General features: G+C 42.5%; 2 protein-coding genes and 1 pseudogene across 2 annotated transcripts in view; 1 reads left to right on the top strand and 2 right to left on the bottom strand.

Annotated features, from left to right (window-relative positions):
* LOC115106533 (katanin-interacting protein) overlaps positions 1-13,953 on the top strand; it is a 31,562-nt gene extending 17,609 nt beyond the window's left edge. The window contains 9 exon segments of the mRNA XM_029629362.2: positions 3,975-4,140; positions 4,498-4,688; positions 8,551-8,615; positions 8,953-9,063; positions 10,002-10,234; positions 10,603-10,763; positions 11,159-11,194; positions 11,535-11,620; positions 11,981-13,953. Coding sequence (XP_029485222.2) covers positions 3,975-4,140; positions 4,498-4,688; positions 8,551-8,615; positions 8,953-9,063; positions 10,002-10,234; positions 10,603-10,763; positions 11,159-11,194; positions 11,535-11,620; positions 11,981-12,039 — 1,108 coding nt within the window. The 3' untranslated portion in view covers positions 12,040-13,953.
* Positions 33-2,473, bottom strand: LOC115106287 (cyclin-dependent kinase 5 activator 1-like; annotated as a pseudogene).
* An 88-nt stretch (positions 13,954-14,041) lies between the features above and the next one.
* LOC115106535 (cytochrome c oxidase subunit 6B1) lies at positions 14,042-17,023 on the bottom strand. The gene is made up of 4 exons (XM_029629369.2): positions 16,894-17,023; positions 15,419-15,532; positions 14,936-15,036; positions 14,042-14,279 (listed from the first exon to the last, which is right to left on the bottom strand). The coding sequence occupies exons 2-4, from the start codon at positions 15,522-15,524 to the stop codon at positions 14,226-14,228; spliced, it is 261 nt and encodes an 86-aa protein (XP_029485229.1). The 5' UTR covers positions 15,525-15,532; positions 16,894-17,023; the 3' UTR covers positions 14,042-14,225.
* Positions 17,024-17,281: the final 258 nt, after the last annotated feature.

The raw sequence follows: 17,281 nt of genomic DNA on the forward strand, positions 1-17,281 counted from the left end.
TCTATGAATCCCATCGAACTTCACCTCTACCCTTTCCTACTCCCTCAACCAGTCCCCCTCCCTCCATTTTGAAATGCCAGGCTGGAGTAGGCCCCTACCCTCTTCTGGCCCCTCTTCCCGGGGCCCCTCACCAGTTCAGACGGATGAGCAAGCGGCTCCTCTCCTCCTCCTGGCTCTCGCTCTTCAGGTCGGAAGAAATAGTGCTGGTCCGTGTTCATCTGGAGCATGTTGGCACACATTAGGTTGATGATGGACAGGCAGTGGTCCCAGAAGATGTCCCTGGAGCTCTCCACCAAGAAGGGTCTCACTGGGTAGGAGATCTCGTTGCCCATGTAGGAGCAGGTCAGGTAGAGGCAGGTGATCACCATGTCCTGCAGCTGGTGCTCCGTACCCACCTCAGAGGAGACTAGAGGTCGACCGATTATGATTTTTCAATACCGATACCGATTATTGGAGGACCAAAAAAAGGCCAATACCGATTAATCGGACGAATTTTAAAATGTATTTGTAATAATGACAGTTACAACAACAGAACATGAGAACATATGAAAGCTGGTGGTTCCTTTTAACATGAATCTTCAATATTCCCAGGTAATAAGTTTTAGGTTGTTGTTATTATAGGAATTATAGGACTATTTCTCTCTATACCATTTGTATTTCATATACCTTTGACTATTGGATGTTCTTATATGCACTTTAGTATTGCCAGTGTAACAGTACAGATTCCGTACCTCTCCTCGCTCCTACCTGGGCTCGAACCAGGAACACTACGACAACAGCCACCCTCGAAGCAGCGTTACCCATGCAGAGCAAGGGGAACAACTACTCCAAGTCTCGGAGCGAGTGATGTTGGAAATGCTATTAGCGCGCACCCCGCTAACTATCTAGCCATTTCACATCACATCGTTACACCAGCCTAATCTCGGGAGTTGATAGGCTTGAAGTCATAAACAGCAGAGCTGCTGGCAAAACGCACGAAAGTGCTGTTTGAATGAATGCTTATGAGCCTGCTGGTGCCTACCATCGCTCAGTCAGACTGCTCTATCAAATCATAGACTTAATTATAACATAACAACACACAGAAATGTGAGCCTTAGGTCATTAATATGGTCGAATCCGGAAACTATCATCTCGAAAACAAGATGTTTATTCTTTCAGTGAAATACGAAACCGTTCTGTATTTCATCTAACGGGTGGCATCCATCAGTCTAAATATTCCTGTTACATTGCACAACCTTCAATGTTGTGTCATAATTACGTAAAATTCTGGCAAATTAGTTCGCAATGAGCCAGGCTGCCCAAACTGTTGCATATTCCCTGACTCTGCATGCAATGAACGCAAGAGAAGTGACACAATTTCACCTGGTTAATATTGCCTGCTAACCTGGATTTCTTTTAGCTAAATATGCAGGTTTAATAATATATACTTCTGGGTATTTTTGATTTTAAGAAAGGCATTGGTGTTTGTGGTTAGGTACATGTTGGAGCAATGACGTCCTTTTTCGCAAATGCGCTTTTGTTAAATCATCCCGCAGCGTTGCATTGATTATATGCAACGCAGGACATGCTAGATAAACTAGTAATATCATCAACCATGTGTAGTTATAACTAGTGATTATGATTAAGTTTAATGCTAGCTAGCAACTTACTTTGGCTCGTTGGACTAGTTAACCGTAAGGTTGCAAGATTGAATCCCTGAGCTGACAAGGTAAAAATCTGTCGTTCTGCCTCTGAACAAGGCAGTTAACCCACCGTTCCTAGGCCGGCATTGAAAATAAGAATGTGTTCTTAACTGACTTGCCTAGTTAAATAAAGATTTTTTAATTTATTAAATCGCCAAAAATCGGCGTCCATAATTATCCTAATTAATCGGACATTCCGATTAATCGGTCGACCTCTAGAGGAGACCACCTTGTGGTATAGTTGAACGCCGGGGTGAGGGTGCTCTGGTTCCCCCAGCCGTGGTCGCGCAGGAGGCGGTCCATGCTCTGATGCTACAGCCCTGGGTCGTTGGGGGACAGGTTCTGGAGCCGGTAGCAGTGCTGGCACAGGATCTCACCGAGGCAGCGCAGCAGCTCGCCAGGGAAGGCTTTGACCATCATCCTCTTGGGCATGTCGGGGCCATGTTGGAGATGGTCAGGGGGGCCTTCTCGACCGGCGAGGCGGCGTTGTCTGAGCTCTCGATGAGGTCTGGGGGACACTGGTACTGGGTAAGGGTGGACAGGTTGGTGCATGACTGAGGCTTCTCCAGGTTCTCGTTGTTGAGGTGGGTCACGCTGTTCTCCTTCCGCTTCTTGTTGATAAGCGAGTGTCGCTTCAGGTTCTTGTCTTTGGCGTTGTTGTAGTTCTGAACGGCCGTGTCGTGGCCCACCGTGACCGGCCCATCTCCGTCAGCCTTCTGATAGCTGGGCGAGAAAGACAGCACATTTCTCATGAGTTGGACCAAGAGGCAGTCTGAGCAGATTATGTCAGGGTCAGTAGTGACTGTGGAAAATGAAATGGAAACTTTTTAGCCATTTGAAATGCATGGCAAAGCCAGGCTACATTTTCCCACTCAGTCAACAGCATTGTGCATCGGTCAACATTAGGTTTATCAAGTCGAAAATCCAAAGGACTTAAAATGGTTTCTTTGTTGATTTGAAATGTAAAGACACTTTGTTTAGCCGTAGGCTTTGGTTTCAAGGCGGTTATGGTTGTGTACATCGGCTGCCGTTCAAGGTTCTGAGATGGAGTGTCCGCGTCGCAGTAAAGGGGCATGTCATAGAAGCGATGCTGTGAAGGATGAAGTGTGATGTTTGCCATTGTGGCTAACGTTTTAAACTGAATAACTTAGCTTGTCGGTGGCTGCTAGTGCTAGCAAACTTATAGTGTTGCAATCCAATGCGTCAATGCACGGTTAAAATGTTTTCTGACAAGTTCTTGCATTGATCTGGGTCGGTGGAACCTCCGTTAGCATCGCGCATGCTCTGTAAATACGCTACTAAAGTAAATGGCCTTTTCATGTCAAATGCAGCATGAGAGGAAATTGAAACTTTGTGCATTCTCAGAACTGAGGGGTATAGTACAAAACCGCTATCAAGGCGTAAACCAGCCAACTTGCCTAAATATTCTGGTACAACTTTTTATTTTGTAGAAAGATGAGCTTGAAATGGAAATGGTTTAGTTTGTTTCACAAACCGAAAGACACTTGTATGTATCTAAGTGTAGCTTTTAAAAAATTCTTATTCTTATTTTATATTTTAGCCCCTTTTTTCCTATAATTTTGTGGTATCCAATTGGTAGTTAGTCTTGTCTCATCGCTGCACCTCCCGTACGGACTCGGGAGAGGCGAGGGTCAAGAGCCATGCGTCCTCCGAAACTCAACCCAACCAAGCCGTACTGCTTCTTGACACAATGCACATCCAACCCGGAAGCCAGCCGCACCAACGTGTCGGAGGAAACACCATACACCTGGCGACCTGGTCAGTGTGCACAGCGCAAGGATATCCCTGCCGGCCAGTGCCTTAAGTGTAGCTTTTTTTAGTAGCCATAAAATTAATTATTTTTTTCTGGTTGCGTTCCAAAGTTGATTCTGCTTTGTAGTATACCCCTCTGTAGGCGCAACAACAGTGCACAACAAAACTGCCACTGAAAAACGTAAACAATGTCACATGGCGTTTGAAGCAGCAGCAGCTCAATGCACCATCATAAAAACGAAATGTAAACGTTTTTTTTATGTATTTCAAATATCATGCTATAGCCTTGCATGGAACAATTGTGTATTTTTAAAAAGTTTTTTCCTTTTCTAAAACAAAAACATAAAAGGTTCACTTTACACAGAAGTGAACACGTACCCCTACTGCAAGGATAGGAAGCAGTCTAAAGTGCCCCAAGTATAACAAAGTGTCTCATAAATACTAGGTTTTCATGTCCGTTAAGCTGCAGAATGACTTGTACATAACCAGTGAGGTGTCGCTCTCTCTCTCTCTGTCCAGACTCATTGACGGCCACAACATCACCACTGAAGACCAGCACATGTGGCTGATCCCGTTCTTCTGTGGCCAGCACCACACCCTGACAGTCAACTTTGACCAGGCCCATACAGTGGCTGGCCTCCGCATCTGGAACTACAACAAGACCCCAGAGGACTCCTACAGAGGGGTGAGAGAGAGTCATTTGTTTAATCACTGCGATGGAGAACTTCCTGCCTTTTTAGTATTCTGGTGGAAGTGTCAAATTAAATAATATAAATATCTGGGCCCTGTAGGTTGCCATTGTATTTCGGAGTTGTCGTTAAATGTGCGGTGCGTTGTAGTTGTACAAATCTATGCGATGCCCCATAAGAGTGCATATACAACATATGCAATAACTGCCATAGGTTTTTTTAAATAGCTCTGAATTGACTGAGAATGTTGTTTTAAGGGGTGAATCCCTATTCCCCACAAAAAATACAATTCTAACCATGATCCACATTTTGTTAAGGGACCCATGTATTGTTCCTGTTCCTGTGTTCTCCAGGTGAAGGTGATCCATGTGTCTCTGGACAATAGGCTCATCTCTCCAGCAGAGGGCTTCCTCATCAGGAAGGGACCAGGGAACTGTCACTTTGACTTTGCTCAGGAGATCCTCTTCATCGACTTCCTCCAGAACCCCACCACCGGCCTGGTCAACAGCAAGACTACAGCAGAGGACTTGGCCTACACACTGAAGTGAGTACTTGTAGGCTAGTCTGATCCCAGATCTGTTTGTTTCTGTCTTGCCAATGACCAAAATAGTTGGCAAAACAGCATATACAGACCTAGGACCAGGCTAGTTGTAGGCCACCTCCCAATAGGAAGGTGTTTAAAGTAATGGCTCTGTTGTTGTAAGATGTCTGTTTTAAAACGTCTGCCTGCTTCCCAGCCAAAACAGTCTGGTAGAGTTGGTGCATATACTATGATGACATTTTGTGACGTTTTGGACTCCGGTGAGGTTTTTGTCGGCTGTCCGGGCACACAAACAATTCTCTGGAGGCGAGCTGAAGTTTGGAGCCGAAGTCTACGCCCCTTCGTCTGTGATTGGTTAACAGTGAAGATTCTAAAATAAAGTCTTTGTAGTCATTCAACGAGAAACGACTCATTTAAACATTTTTATTGAAAAATATCTGACAGATTTCTTGAGTTATCTTAGATGATTTCAGACTATTTTGAGGAAGTGTATACTGGCTAGGGCGCCTCAAAATGGACAAACAGTACTATTGACGCTTTTTTTTACTAGTTTTTGAAGCGAAGGTCTTTCAAGGGAGTATTCAAGCACACTCGTTCTGTTCGGCCCAGCCGGACTGAAGCGTCCTGATGCCTTTAGCGTCTCGTAAAATAGCATTCTGCCCATTGTCCTCACTGTGCCAAACACTTAGTCATGCATCCAAAGTATGATGAATTCATATGATAATTCATATAGAGTGACTACAGATACAGAGTTTCTGTATCCCAATTTGCCCAGGCTAAAAATACAGATGTTTTTTTTACGGAGCTGAGTGCCCACTCTGCTGCCTACGTAGCTGCTGTGGTGAGTGCTTCGCTGTCACTCCCCCCTCCTCTATCGTTTTTGTCTGGTCACTGGTGCAGTGGCAATTTTAGCATGTAAATCTTGGTGGGGCAAAAAAAAACTATTTTTCTTTTTGCATGCCAGCAAAGCAACTACACAACACTAAGCAATACATTAATTGCACTATAACGGTGACAAACTGTGCCCACAAACTGCCTACATTAACAGAGCTTTCTTTTCAGCACCATGGAGTGAATCCTTACCACTGCTACACCTGGCTATCAGCACAGCCTTGTCTGGCAGCGAAACAGTTCATTCAGCCTCATGTAGTTCCTTTTTAAAAAACATAGCTGATATGGCACACTTGCTTAAACCAATGTGGTTTCTACTGATAACTGAGCTGTACAAACTATGGCATAAAGGAAACAATGAGTGGTTGAGGCAACTCGTAATTTCGATTGCGACATTAATGAGCGAGCTAAGACGGGCGTAGTCAGTATAACTATTTGTTCAGCACTTTTGAAATGTACAGAGACAGAATTCAGAACACGGGTCATTCTTACAGTATTCTCCTTGTACACCAAGTCAGAACCGTAGGATAGATAAAGGAGGCAGGCATATAAGCAGACAATGAAAGCTCCTACAATATTCAATGATGACATTTCTCAAAAACAACCTACATGTGCACCACCAAGTCAGAACAGTAGGCTAAGTTATGAGGGGGAAAGGCAGAAAATGATTAGGGTGAGACACATAGGCTACTAACATCTTACTACACAACATACATTTAGTATTACTTTCTTAGCTACAGTATACATATCTCCCTGGCATGTTACATAATTTATGCAGCAGCATACAATACATTTTTGGACTCACCTTGTTGTGCTGCGCTCACATGAACAGGAAGATGTCGCAGCGGTCCTTCTTGTCGGCAAATTTTGTCATCAAACTTTTTCATCCAAGTCTGGCATTCTCTGGATTTATGGGGCATTCAAGACAAGTGGGAACTCTGGGGGGGGGAAAACAAGGTTGAATCGTGACGTCGGTGGTCTTCAGGTCAGACCTCTAGAAAGAGGCCCTAGTTCCAGACTTGGAATTCCCGTTCATAACGTATTTTCCCAGTCGGAGGTTGTTTTTTTCAGAGTTCCCAGTTGGCTTGAACTCACTGAAGAGTTTCCAGTTCTTTTGAACACAGAAGAAGTCATGCTGGATTGACAGCCTGGCCAATGTATTCAACCTTTTCTGGCCCATGGTGTTTCATGTGAATGTTTATCCTTTTAAGCTTGCAAAATTGACCCTTAAACCCAGACTTGGACCACACACCCTCTCCACTGAATTACAGGCTAGTGAAGCTTGCAGTTAGCCATTGATTCCTTTCAAACCACTCATTATTGAATTTGCATTTCCAACTTGTTGTGTAATGTTTATGTCCAATGGCCGGTGAGCACCAATACGTTTTATCTATAGTTTTTCTTCATATGACAAGGATTGAAAAGGATTTGCCAGTAGATTGTCGACTTGATTCATGATGATGACTGCTTGTCTAGCGTGCTAGCTAAGATTTTGAAAGTATGATGTTGACATGATCAGTCCATTCAAAGCTACTGTAGATATAACGTGATTTGACATCATTTTATCTGTGGCCAATGACCTTGAGCCTTCTTGGCTGGGCACTTCTAATGTAAACCTATGGCAGCACCCAAGGGGCTTGAATTATCGAGCTCTCTGCGTTGATTTTGCGGTTACATAGTGTTCCCTTGAGTGACAGAAGACTGAGCCAATCACAGCGCAACTAGAGAACATTACCAACCCCTATGCTCTGTATGTTCCGCTGGCTGCCCCTCCATCACAGAAAGCACTGAGCTAGGCTGAAACACCTGCACTTTGGAGTTGCCTTACTCAAGAAAGCAAAAAATACACCATGTTTGTATGCAGCATTATTAACTCAATGATTTTTTAATTTATTTTTTACATTGTTTGCAAACTTATATGTGACACGTATTAAAATAACATGAAAAACAGACAACAGCAAAAATAAATTCCATTATTATTATTTGTTGTTGTTGTAGCTAAACAGGTGGGGCTCAAAACAGGTGGGCCTGCCCTGAATGACGGGGGGGGGGGGTCAGTGTAAGTTGCCCGGAGGCGATTTTATTCATTGTTCAGCAGTCTACCCTACCCTCTGTAGAGCCTTATGGTCAGATGCCGAGCAGTTGCCATACCAGGAGGTTATGCAACCGTTCAGGATGCTCTCGATGGACCCTTTTGAGGATCTGGTGACCCATGCCAAATCTTTTCAGTCTCCTGAGGGGGAAAAGGTTTTGTCGTGCCCTCTTCACGACTGTCTTGGTATGTTTGGACCCTGATAGTTCGTTGGTGATGTGGACACCAAGGAACTTGAAGCTCTCGACCCGGCTATTTTCATGTTTTATACACAATACATTATGGACATGTTCGTACAAACTTTGTTGTCAGTATTGCAGACATAAGCACGACACAGACAGGCAGTCTAGTGATTTCATGTTCTTCTTAGGCACGGAGTTACATGCATCTATTTACTCTCGCCACGATATCAACATATGGCGTAACTATGGCACCGGATGACACAAAATGAAAATGTGCACACAAAATGTGTCCAAAGTGTAGGGACTGAGTCCTGCTTGTGCAACTGCGATATCTGTTACAAAAGACTGACAGAGAAGATTGTAACTTTCATAATATATATGTTCGTTCAAATCTCCTCCGGGTTTTTACTTCAGCTGTTCAGAAATACGAGGCAGAGATATCGGCTTCATCATCATCACGAAACGTGAAGGGAGGGGGGAGCAGCAGCTACGTTAGAAAAACCAATGTGTGCATAAAATAACACAGGTGCAGAACGTGATCCGGATCCTTACCTTTAAAAAATACGTTTCCTGGAGGGGCAGGTGGGGCGTGGGCGAAAACTCTGTTTCCGTAGCCTCGGCCTATTTCATATTCTCAACTACAGTACTGCTATACAATATGAGATATAATCTTAAGGTTTGTGTCTTGTGTGGTTTTCAGAGCTGGTTCCAAAAGACAGGAGCATGCCAGCATGGACTACGAGTCCCCCATCATGCCTTGTGGATGTATCCTTTCTCCTGCTTCTCACAAGAAATAGTCCCACAGAATACAGTATGCCTTAACTAACATAACATGTCACCTTACATAGTCCCCTTACATGGACATGCAGAAATAATGCGACCAGTGGATAGAATTGACCCCAACAATAAATAAATCACCTTATAGTGGATCAAATTGACAAATATATATTATTATTGTTTTGCTTTTCGTAAATGTCATTACAACCAGTTTTGCCTGCTGGGATACTGTGATCTGGACTATCACTAAATTACTTGTTGACTGCCAAAGTCCTGAGTGTGTACATGGCTCCACGTCTCTCTTCCTTAACCCTTGACCCACCAGTCATCTTCCAGCTGCAGCTGCTGACCACCTGGGGTGACCCCTACTACATCGGTATGAACGGCCTGGAGTTCTATGACCAGAACGACGAGAAGATCCCCCTCAGTGACAACAGTATCCTACCTACAATGTAAACACCACACACACACACACACACACACATATATACTGAGAACCATCACTGCTGCAATCTGCACTTGGTGGTCGCTATGTCTCACTAGACCTGACTGGCTGAGCTTCACTATATACAAAAGTATGTGGACACCCCTTCAAATTAGTGGAATTGGCTATTTCAGCCACACCCGTTTCTGACAGGTGTATAAAATCGAGCACACAGCCATGCAATCTCCACAGACAAACATTGGCAGTAGAATGGTCTTACTGAAGACCTCCGTGACTTTCAACGGGGCACCGTCATAGGATGCCACCTTTCCAACAAGTCAGTTCGTTAAATTTCTGCCTTCGTGCTGTGAAGTGGAAACGTCTAGGAGTAACAACGGCTCAGCCGCGAAGTGGTAGGCCACATAAGCACACAGAACGGGACCAACAGAAGCACTTGTGCAGAAGCACTTAAAAATCGTCTGTTCTCGGTTGCAACACTCCCTACCGAGTTCCAAACTGCCTCTTGTTTAGTGCTAGGGTGGAACGAAATCTTGCTCTCCCTGTACTTTCATCACTATCTGGCCAACTTGCAAAGTCAAAAACCCTGCCTAGTTCTACAATTTGTCTTCTTAAATTCTGATTTTAGGCCTAACCTTAACCACACTGATAACCTCACGCTTAACCCTAACCTTAAATGAACACCAAAAAGAGATTAAAAAATATATATATATATTTTCATAAACGTCTACAATATAGCCAATTTTGATTTTGCAGCTTGGCCATAAAGTAGGAACCCAAACCGGACCACGTTTGGTGAAATCCCAAACATAAAATATACCCTGAAACCATTAAAGGGGGTCCTCTAGTGGAGGAAATAGAAATGGCAGGAGTAAAGCCATAGTAGTCAACACAAATTGGCTGAGTCCATTCTTTAACAGTGCTTCTCCTAGACATTGCTGCGTTCCCAGACAGTGTGAATGTCCTGGACAGTGTGAATGGTGATGTGAGGACTCCAGATAAGCTGGTAGATGGCACTCATGATGGCAGACACATGTGGCTAGCACCGGTGCTCCCCGGACTGGTGAATCGCGTGTATCTCATATTTGACCAGCCAGTGACCGTGTCCATGATCAAACTGTGGAACTACTCCAAGACACCACAGAGGGGGGTAAAGGAGTTTGGGGTAAGTCAGTCTTCTGTTCTCTCTCCTACTTAGTAGGGTAACACTGACCATGTTCATCAGTGAGACCCAGGATTTAGGACTTGGGAACAGAGCAGAATAAGAATAATTTCTGACAACAATGGACTAATAAAGTACTATTATTATTATTACTATAAACTCTTCCCTAGATATTTTATGTAAACAATAATATGTTCTCTTTAACTTTCTAGGTGAAAATCAAAGCGAATAAATGAATGACTTACTGTTAGAACCAATAGGAACGTCTGTCCTTGAAAAGACACGAGAGTTCCTCCACTATGCTTCCCACAGTCTCCTGTGGGTAGCGTAATGGACGCCTGTTAGCCTTCCTTGTGTCTTCCTTTGTGTAGCTGTTAGTCGATGACCTCTTGGTTTATAACGGCGTCTTGGACAGCGTGAGCCAGGCGGCGCGGGGCATCCTGCCCACCTGTGACCCGGTGTTGCCCTACCACACTATCCTCTTCACCGACAACGCCCGCATCGCCCACCGTGAAAGGAACACTGTAATCAGGTAACCCAGCATGGGATTGGCTGCTGTAGCCTGATATAAGCAAATTATTTGCTCTGCTGCCTGTCCATCAAAATTCACACAGGTGCAGATTGGTTTGGCTGCTTGGCCAACAATTTGCACACATGCTTATTGGTTCTTCTGTCCAGCTGCTGTCAACGTGTTCATAGTGGCAGAGTATGTGAAGTAATTGACCATATTCATATGTTGTTTACGAAACATGTGATAAATAAAATTCGATTTTAAATGAGTTGTTTCAAATGGAAGGAGACTGTGTAGGATAGTGGAGGAGCTGTCATGTCTTTACAAGGACGGACATTCCTATTAGTTCTATCAGTGAATGATTGGCACTCAAGTCTTTTTCTGTGTTAAACGGAGATGTGCTCTCTCTACTCCAGCCCCAGCAGTAGTAGCAGACATCACGATCTGAAACAGTGAGTAACAGAGTCCCAGATTGGCCTTGTGTCAGTCAGCCCTCCCTCGGGTTGCGTTCCTACCCCCAAGTCACCCCAGTCATCCCAACCTCCAACCCACAGCTTAGCTTGTGATGCCAAGTCCTTCAAGTTCCAACAGACCTCCTGGTCCCTTGTCACTCCACCTCTCTGTAGCTTCTTTGTAGGACATAAGACTTGGAGCTTCAAGCTTGCGTGTCTGTCCGTCCTCCATTTTGTGTCCTCCGCGGCTCCTGTGCTCCAGCATTTCATATACCTGGCCAGATAATGCACGGGCAGAAATGAAACGGTTTTGTTTTCCCCTCCTTGTTTTGTTTTGCAGCAACTATGTGGAGGACCAAGATGTGAAGATGACCAATGAGAATCAGATAGTCCATCACAACAAGAAGAAACAAACCGCTGATCCAGGTAGCCAATGCAATTCAGTCAGAATTTCTTTGTTCAGTAAATATACATTTTAAAATACCACGTGTAATACAATAAACAGTGAGAAGCAAATTAAACAAAAAGCTATAACTACCTTGTTACATTATCAGTGTTGTTAGAGGTGATATTTCTATACTATTATTGCCCCAGATGTTTCGGTGTCTTTTAAACATACCAAATGCAACAAAACATCTGTGTGAATGTCCCCCCTGCCTGCTGAAATCCAAGGGGAGAAAATACATTTTTTTTAAACAAACTTGGAATTTCTGATGTTTTATCTATGTTTTAACTTTTTTGGACACTATAATTAACCAAAACCATATTTGGTTTCCCATCTTGCAGCGCTTCGGCCTAAAACCTGCATGACAGACACTGGAAAGCTGGGGAAAAGGAGGTACTGACAGACGGACTGACAGGCAGACGATCAGAAAGAGAGATGGTGGTTGGTGTCTCACTGGTTAATTGTAGGGAACAGTAATGAAGGGATGAGGGTTTACTGACTATCTGCACTATCCCCCTCTGGGGACTTTTAACACAAGCCGAAAAGAAAACAACTCCCATTGTCTTCCATCAGTCATTGAACTATAGTGTTGCCTAGTGACAGCTCTTGTGTGTGTGAGGTGGGTCTACTTTTGAAGAGGCTTGTACAGAACACATTGGGTTTGTATCCATCCGCCCACAGGATTGGCCTTCCACTTTCTGGTTGGATTGGTTCTCTTGTCACACCGATCTCTCTAGACTCCTACAGATGCATAGTACCTTTGTAGTACTACATCAGATGCATAGTACATGTGTAGTGCTAACATTACATCCGATTAGTAGTCCCTGTGTAGTAGTACTACATCGCATAATAACTGTGTAGTACTACACCATATGTATAGTACGTGTGTAGTACTACGTCAGTACTGAGTCACATACGTAGGACCTTTTTGTAGTAACTCCAGTTGTGATTGTCCTTTTCACAGTGTCAGAGTGAACCTATATTAGGCTGCTATGTCGGCCATCTTTGTGCCTGGTGATGTTACTACTCCTGTCTGTCGCTGCCCCTCTTGATGTTGTGCTGCGTTCTCCTGCCGCTCGTGGTGCAGAGCTACTCAAAGATGAACTCCGTGGCAACAAGTACGCTCTTAATAGATGGGATCCGGATCCTACATTTTATGAATGAGTTGTGTTGATGAAAAGCCTAGTTTTAATAGCCCCTCGCCTAGCGGCGTAACACATGACAATTGAGTAATGCAACTGCAATGTGCACCAACCCCGTCTGAATGCTATGCAGTAAACCAGTTCATATTTTCTCTCGTCTAATATCTCAGTCGAATGATTTTTCTAGGTGTCGGATGGAGGTTTAACCTTTGAAAGATTTACATCGCAGGGTGGATAATTTGACTGACTGTCTCATGAAGTAGAATCAGGCATCGGTACGGAGTATTGGGTCAATAGGTCGGATACAGTTTTAAGGCATCCTAGGCCGCTGCATTTGCTTAACACAAAAACAGTACTTGCTTAGATGTGCATTTTGCAATCTCGAATATATTAATATTTTTGATTAAGTAATATATCGGTGAAACTATAGACGTTCAACTATGTATTACTAAGACATGTTTGCAAACTAAGTGACCTTTTATTGAAGTTGTTTGATATGAAAACAGTTAGACACCCACTTGTAGCGATAGTTGTAGGCTAAAATATTGTTATTTCCATAAGTTTAGATATATTATCAAGATATAGATTGTTGTGTAAACAACATTTTGGCCTTTAGTTGAAAAACACCTAAGTATATGTAACCATATGTAACCAGAAATATTTAATATGCAAACACTGAAAACATACCTCAAATAGGTCAAATGTGATCTTTACAAAGGGATGGATCTTTGCAGAAATCTTGTTTTATCTTGAATGTTTGAGTATAATCTATAGTTGGCGTGGTATACCTTATACCCAGTAGTATTTTGTTGCATGGACAAGTTACCACAGTTGTGGCTTCGGTTACAAATGTAAAAAGGTAGACCCTTGTATTTTTTAAAATAATTTGCTGCTTCATTGAGCCACAATATAGCCTATTTCTTACTAAATACTCTTGTATATGATAGAGGAGTTACATGTTTGTTTTTTTAAATGCAGTTTTATGTATTTGATTTAAAAATGTCAGTCTGTGGGTTTAGGCTTCACACTGCACCTCCGTCATGCTTTGAGTGACGGTGTTATTGCTGTTAAGTGTGACATTCCGCGTTGAAATATTTTTATTATTTTTTAAAAATCTTGTTCAAATAAGTGTATTTTATTTGAATAAATCAAATGAAATCCTTTTAAAACAAGTGACAGAGTGAGTCTTGGTGTCATGATGTCATGTAATGCTGCTTCTCTTCAATGCCCACCCCCCAAAAAAATATATGGACTCTTCAGTTTGATAAACATCACCCAAGACACTTTAATGCAGAATCTGCAACACAATTATTCTCTTTGATAAGGAATGACTACGGTATTCAGTTATACTCTGCTCACATTCCAAAGGAGTAGTTGACGACCGACCAGGAGTCCTACTCATACAAACATATTGCCATGAAGTACACTTCTTTGGAGATGCCATTCAAATTTTCCCTGGGAAGGTCCCCGCCTCCCTCTGGTCGTCCCATTTCTGGATCTGGGGGACAAACGGGTAAAATAAACATTTACTTGACAGACCAGTTAAAACCCCTACATGTTGACGTAGTTGTAACAGACCAATTATCCTGCATGATTTTTATTCTATTTGGATTGGGTATAGTAATACAGTATCTCATTTTGCAAAAGGTGAATGAACTCTTGAGAGGAATCACATGTTTGAATATTAACTCTGCTGACTAAAGAGTTTTCCTTTTTATGGCCACTATTTGCTCGACTTGATAAGGCCGGAGTCATGTATAGCTCAGAATAGGGCTAATTGAATAAGGCCAGAGCTTTTTCCTCCAATAATGCTTACTGTCTGTTGTACCAGCAATAGTTGAAGACAGACCCCCTTCAAATGATGTCTATAACCCTTTGAACCCAGTAACCTCTTTAATAAAAAATAAAAAATACTTTCTTGAAATTCAGTTAAGTGTAGCAAATCACACTATGTACCATAATAGCCTGTTTTGCTTTTTAACTAAAACAGGATGAACAATGGACACATTACCTCAAATGACCTCAATGTACTTATAGACCAGTCAGTCAACCCACAGTATGTGTTGTCAATACTGTAGGTCTACTCTACAGAAATCCTTTCTAATTCACTTAAGGACTTTTAGCTAATGAAAAATAATATCTTAAAAGCATTACCCAGGAAATGGGGCACAGTGATTTGTAGACCCTCTTATACCAGTCACACGGGGCAGTGTCGACTCCTTTGGCGTCCAGGGATTTTTGGCAGCGATGAAAATCTATAAATATAGCAACAACAATGGGGATGTTGGGGAAAAAATGTGCACGTCAATGAGTTCGGGGCAAGGGTTGTGGTCTTGTCACTGGTCTTGTGTAAATATACAAAATTGGATTACAGTCCTCTAAAAAGGTTAAGGTCAGGGTCTTTAATTTGAACCCTTATTTTACCAGGTATTTTAATCACCTTTTTGACACACATTCTAAAATAGACGTTTTCCACAAGGACATGGTTCTGTCCCACATAATTAATTGGCACACACTAAACACATTCACAATTAAGAAAGGCACTGGATGAATTAAAGATTGATCTGTACTTGCCTACGTGACTGGTATGACTACAGAACCAGAGTCCTAGACTTTGACCTTGGAGTCTAGACTTACCCAGATAGTTGTAGAAGCAGTTCCTTGTCTGATTTTGATTGGGGAATCTGGCATCAAAGGGAGCAGTGCGATAGTTCTGGAGCTTAGTCGCAATATCCTCTGCCATTTTTAGTTCTGTCGGGAAAACATGCTTGAATGAGGAGGATGCAAGAAAATGGAATAACCTCTGTCCAATGCCTACAATGACGCTATCAATTGAAGGCAGGGCCGACCCCAGGCATAAGCGACATAAGCAGTTGCTCAGGGCTCCTGCCAGCTAGAGGGCCCGACCAAAAAATATATGTATGTACACACACTATATATTATACGTGTGTGTGTGTTATACATTTTTGGCAACTCAGTCATGTTCTCACCTTACTGAGAGTAAGAATAATAGAATATAGCATGTGCAATTTCGAAAAGTGGTTGTGCATCAGCAGTTTTACTCTTGCTATGTCAGTCACTAACAGTCACTCAATTAGCCATGTCAGCTGACAATTTTTTGATTGTTAGTTTGTTTAGCCAGCAGTCTTAACTTGATGTAATCATGGCCTGAAAACCGACTGGATACGCAGGGCACGTGTCCATGGGCACTAACCTCCAGGGGGTCCATTTTAATTTTGGAAATTAAAGGAAATTTGCTGTAAAACTGCTAAATGTTTCTCTCTGCCCCATGGCAAAATTAGTAGAATTGAAATTCAGTAGAATTGCATGAAATATGTTATACGATTGCAAAATGTTCTCTCCACCCCATGGCAAAATGTGTAGAATTGCATGAAATGTACTTTAAAACTTAAATGTTTCACTTCATCGTCAAGAGGGTGGGCCACTAACATGTTTTTTCACGAGGTGCCCCCTAACCAAATTTCGTTTAGGGCCCCCAAAAGGCTAGGGCCGGCCCTGAGTGAAGGTGACTAAAAATCTCCTTAGCCTCATCTCATCATACCTGCTATGTTTAGGCTACACCAGACAAATTACTCTCATTTCAATTGTCTACGACCTAAGTGTCGATTTTTAAGGAAAAGTACCAATAAACATTTCTGTGGTTACAGACCAAATGTTGCCACTGAGGATAGAAGTGGGGCGACACAAGTCTAATACAATGACCACTTTTCTACATTGCAGAACTTAATTAGACGAATTGGTATTGAAGTACAATAATACAGAAATACAATAGACTAATAGGAACGCCAATACAATGTTCTTAAACATAATCACCAATATCTAAGAAGTAGACTTCTTAATCAATATGAATTAGTCCTAATTACGTTTTTTTGTCTGTTAATGGAGTGTTGTAAACGATAAATAAGTCACTCGCAAGCAAATGAGGAAATAAAATAACTAGGCTAATGATCGACTTGTTTGCTCATGGTTTCATTTTCAGAAGCTTCCCACCTTAATTAAAACACTATATTCGTGTTGCATAAAATATGGTGTAGGTCTAATATAGGCCGATTTTTATTTAGGCTTATACTACAAATGTAACAAATATTTACCTTTGTGGCAAGTGCTGCGCTGTTCAAAGTGACTATTGTACTAAAGATGATGATACCCGAACACCACGCGTAGGCTCCCTTGGCTGATGACTGAAGTGCGCCCTTGCGCGCGCGCTGGTCTTGTGGCTGTTGTAGCCGTGCAGTCCTATCAAAACGGTATGGCGGACGCAGGTCACATTGGAATGACTGAGATAGTTTAATCATGTGCAAGATAGATCACATACAACTAATGATAAATCACTGGAAACCTTTCATTTTACCATACATATGGTAATTTCCATCATTTGTGTGATATTATAGGGGTATGGCAAAACATGATAGCCTACATTTTGCAGTTGAGGAAGTGGCATTTTAACAGGAATTCTGTCCGCCTGTAACTAGTAGATAA

Source organism: Oncorhynchus nerka, linkage group LG23 (assembly GCF_034236695.1).
Source record: "Oncorhynchus nerka isolate Pitt River linkage group LG23, Oner_Uvic_2.0, whole genome shotgun sequence".
In the NCBI taxonomy this organism is placed as follows: Eukaryota; Metazoa; Chordata; class Actinopteri; order Salmoniformes; family Salmonidae; genus Oncorhynchus; species Oncorhynchus nerka.

What these genes read in the sequence shown, in the direction of transcription:
- LOC115106535 (XM_029629369.2), bottom strand. Translation starts at nt 15,524, where the DNA reads ATGGCAGAGGATATTGCGACTAAGCTCCAGAACTATCGCACTGCTCCC. An exon ending in CTGCTTCTACAACTATCTGG is followed by an intron (nt 15,037 to 15,418) that starts GTAAGTCTAGAC and finishes CTATATTTATAG; the next exon opens with ATTTTCATCGCTGCCAAAAA. An exon ending in CACTGTGCCCCATTTCCTGG is followed by an intron (nt 14,280 to 14,935) that starts GTAATGCTTTTA and finishes TTTGTCCCCCAG; the next exon opens with ATCCAGAAATGGGACGACCA.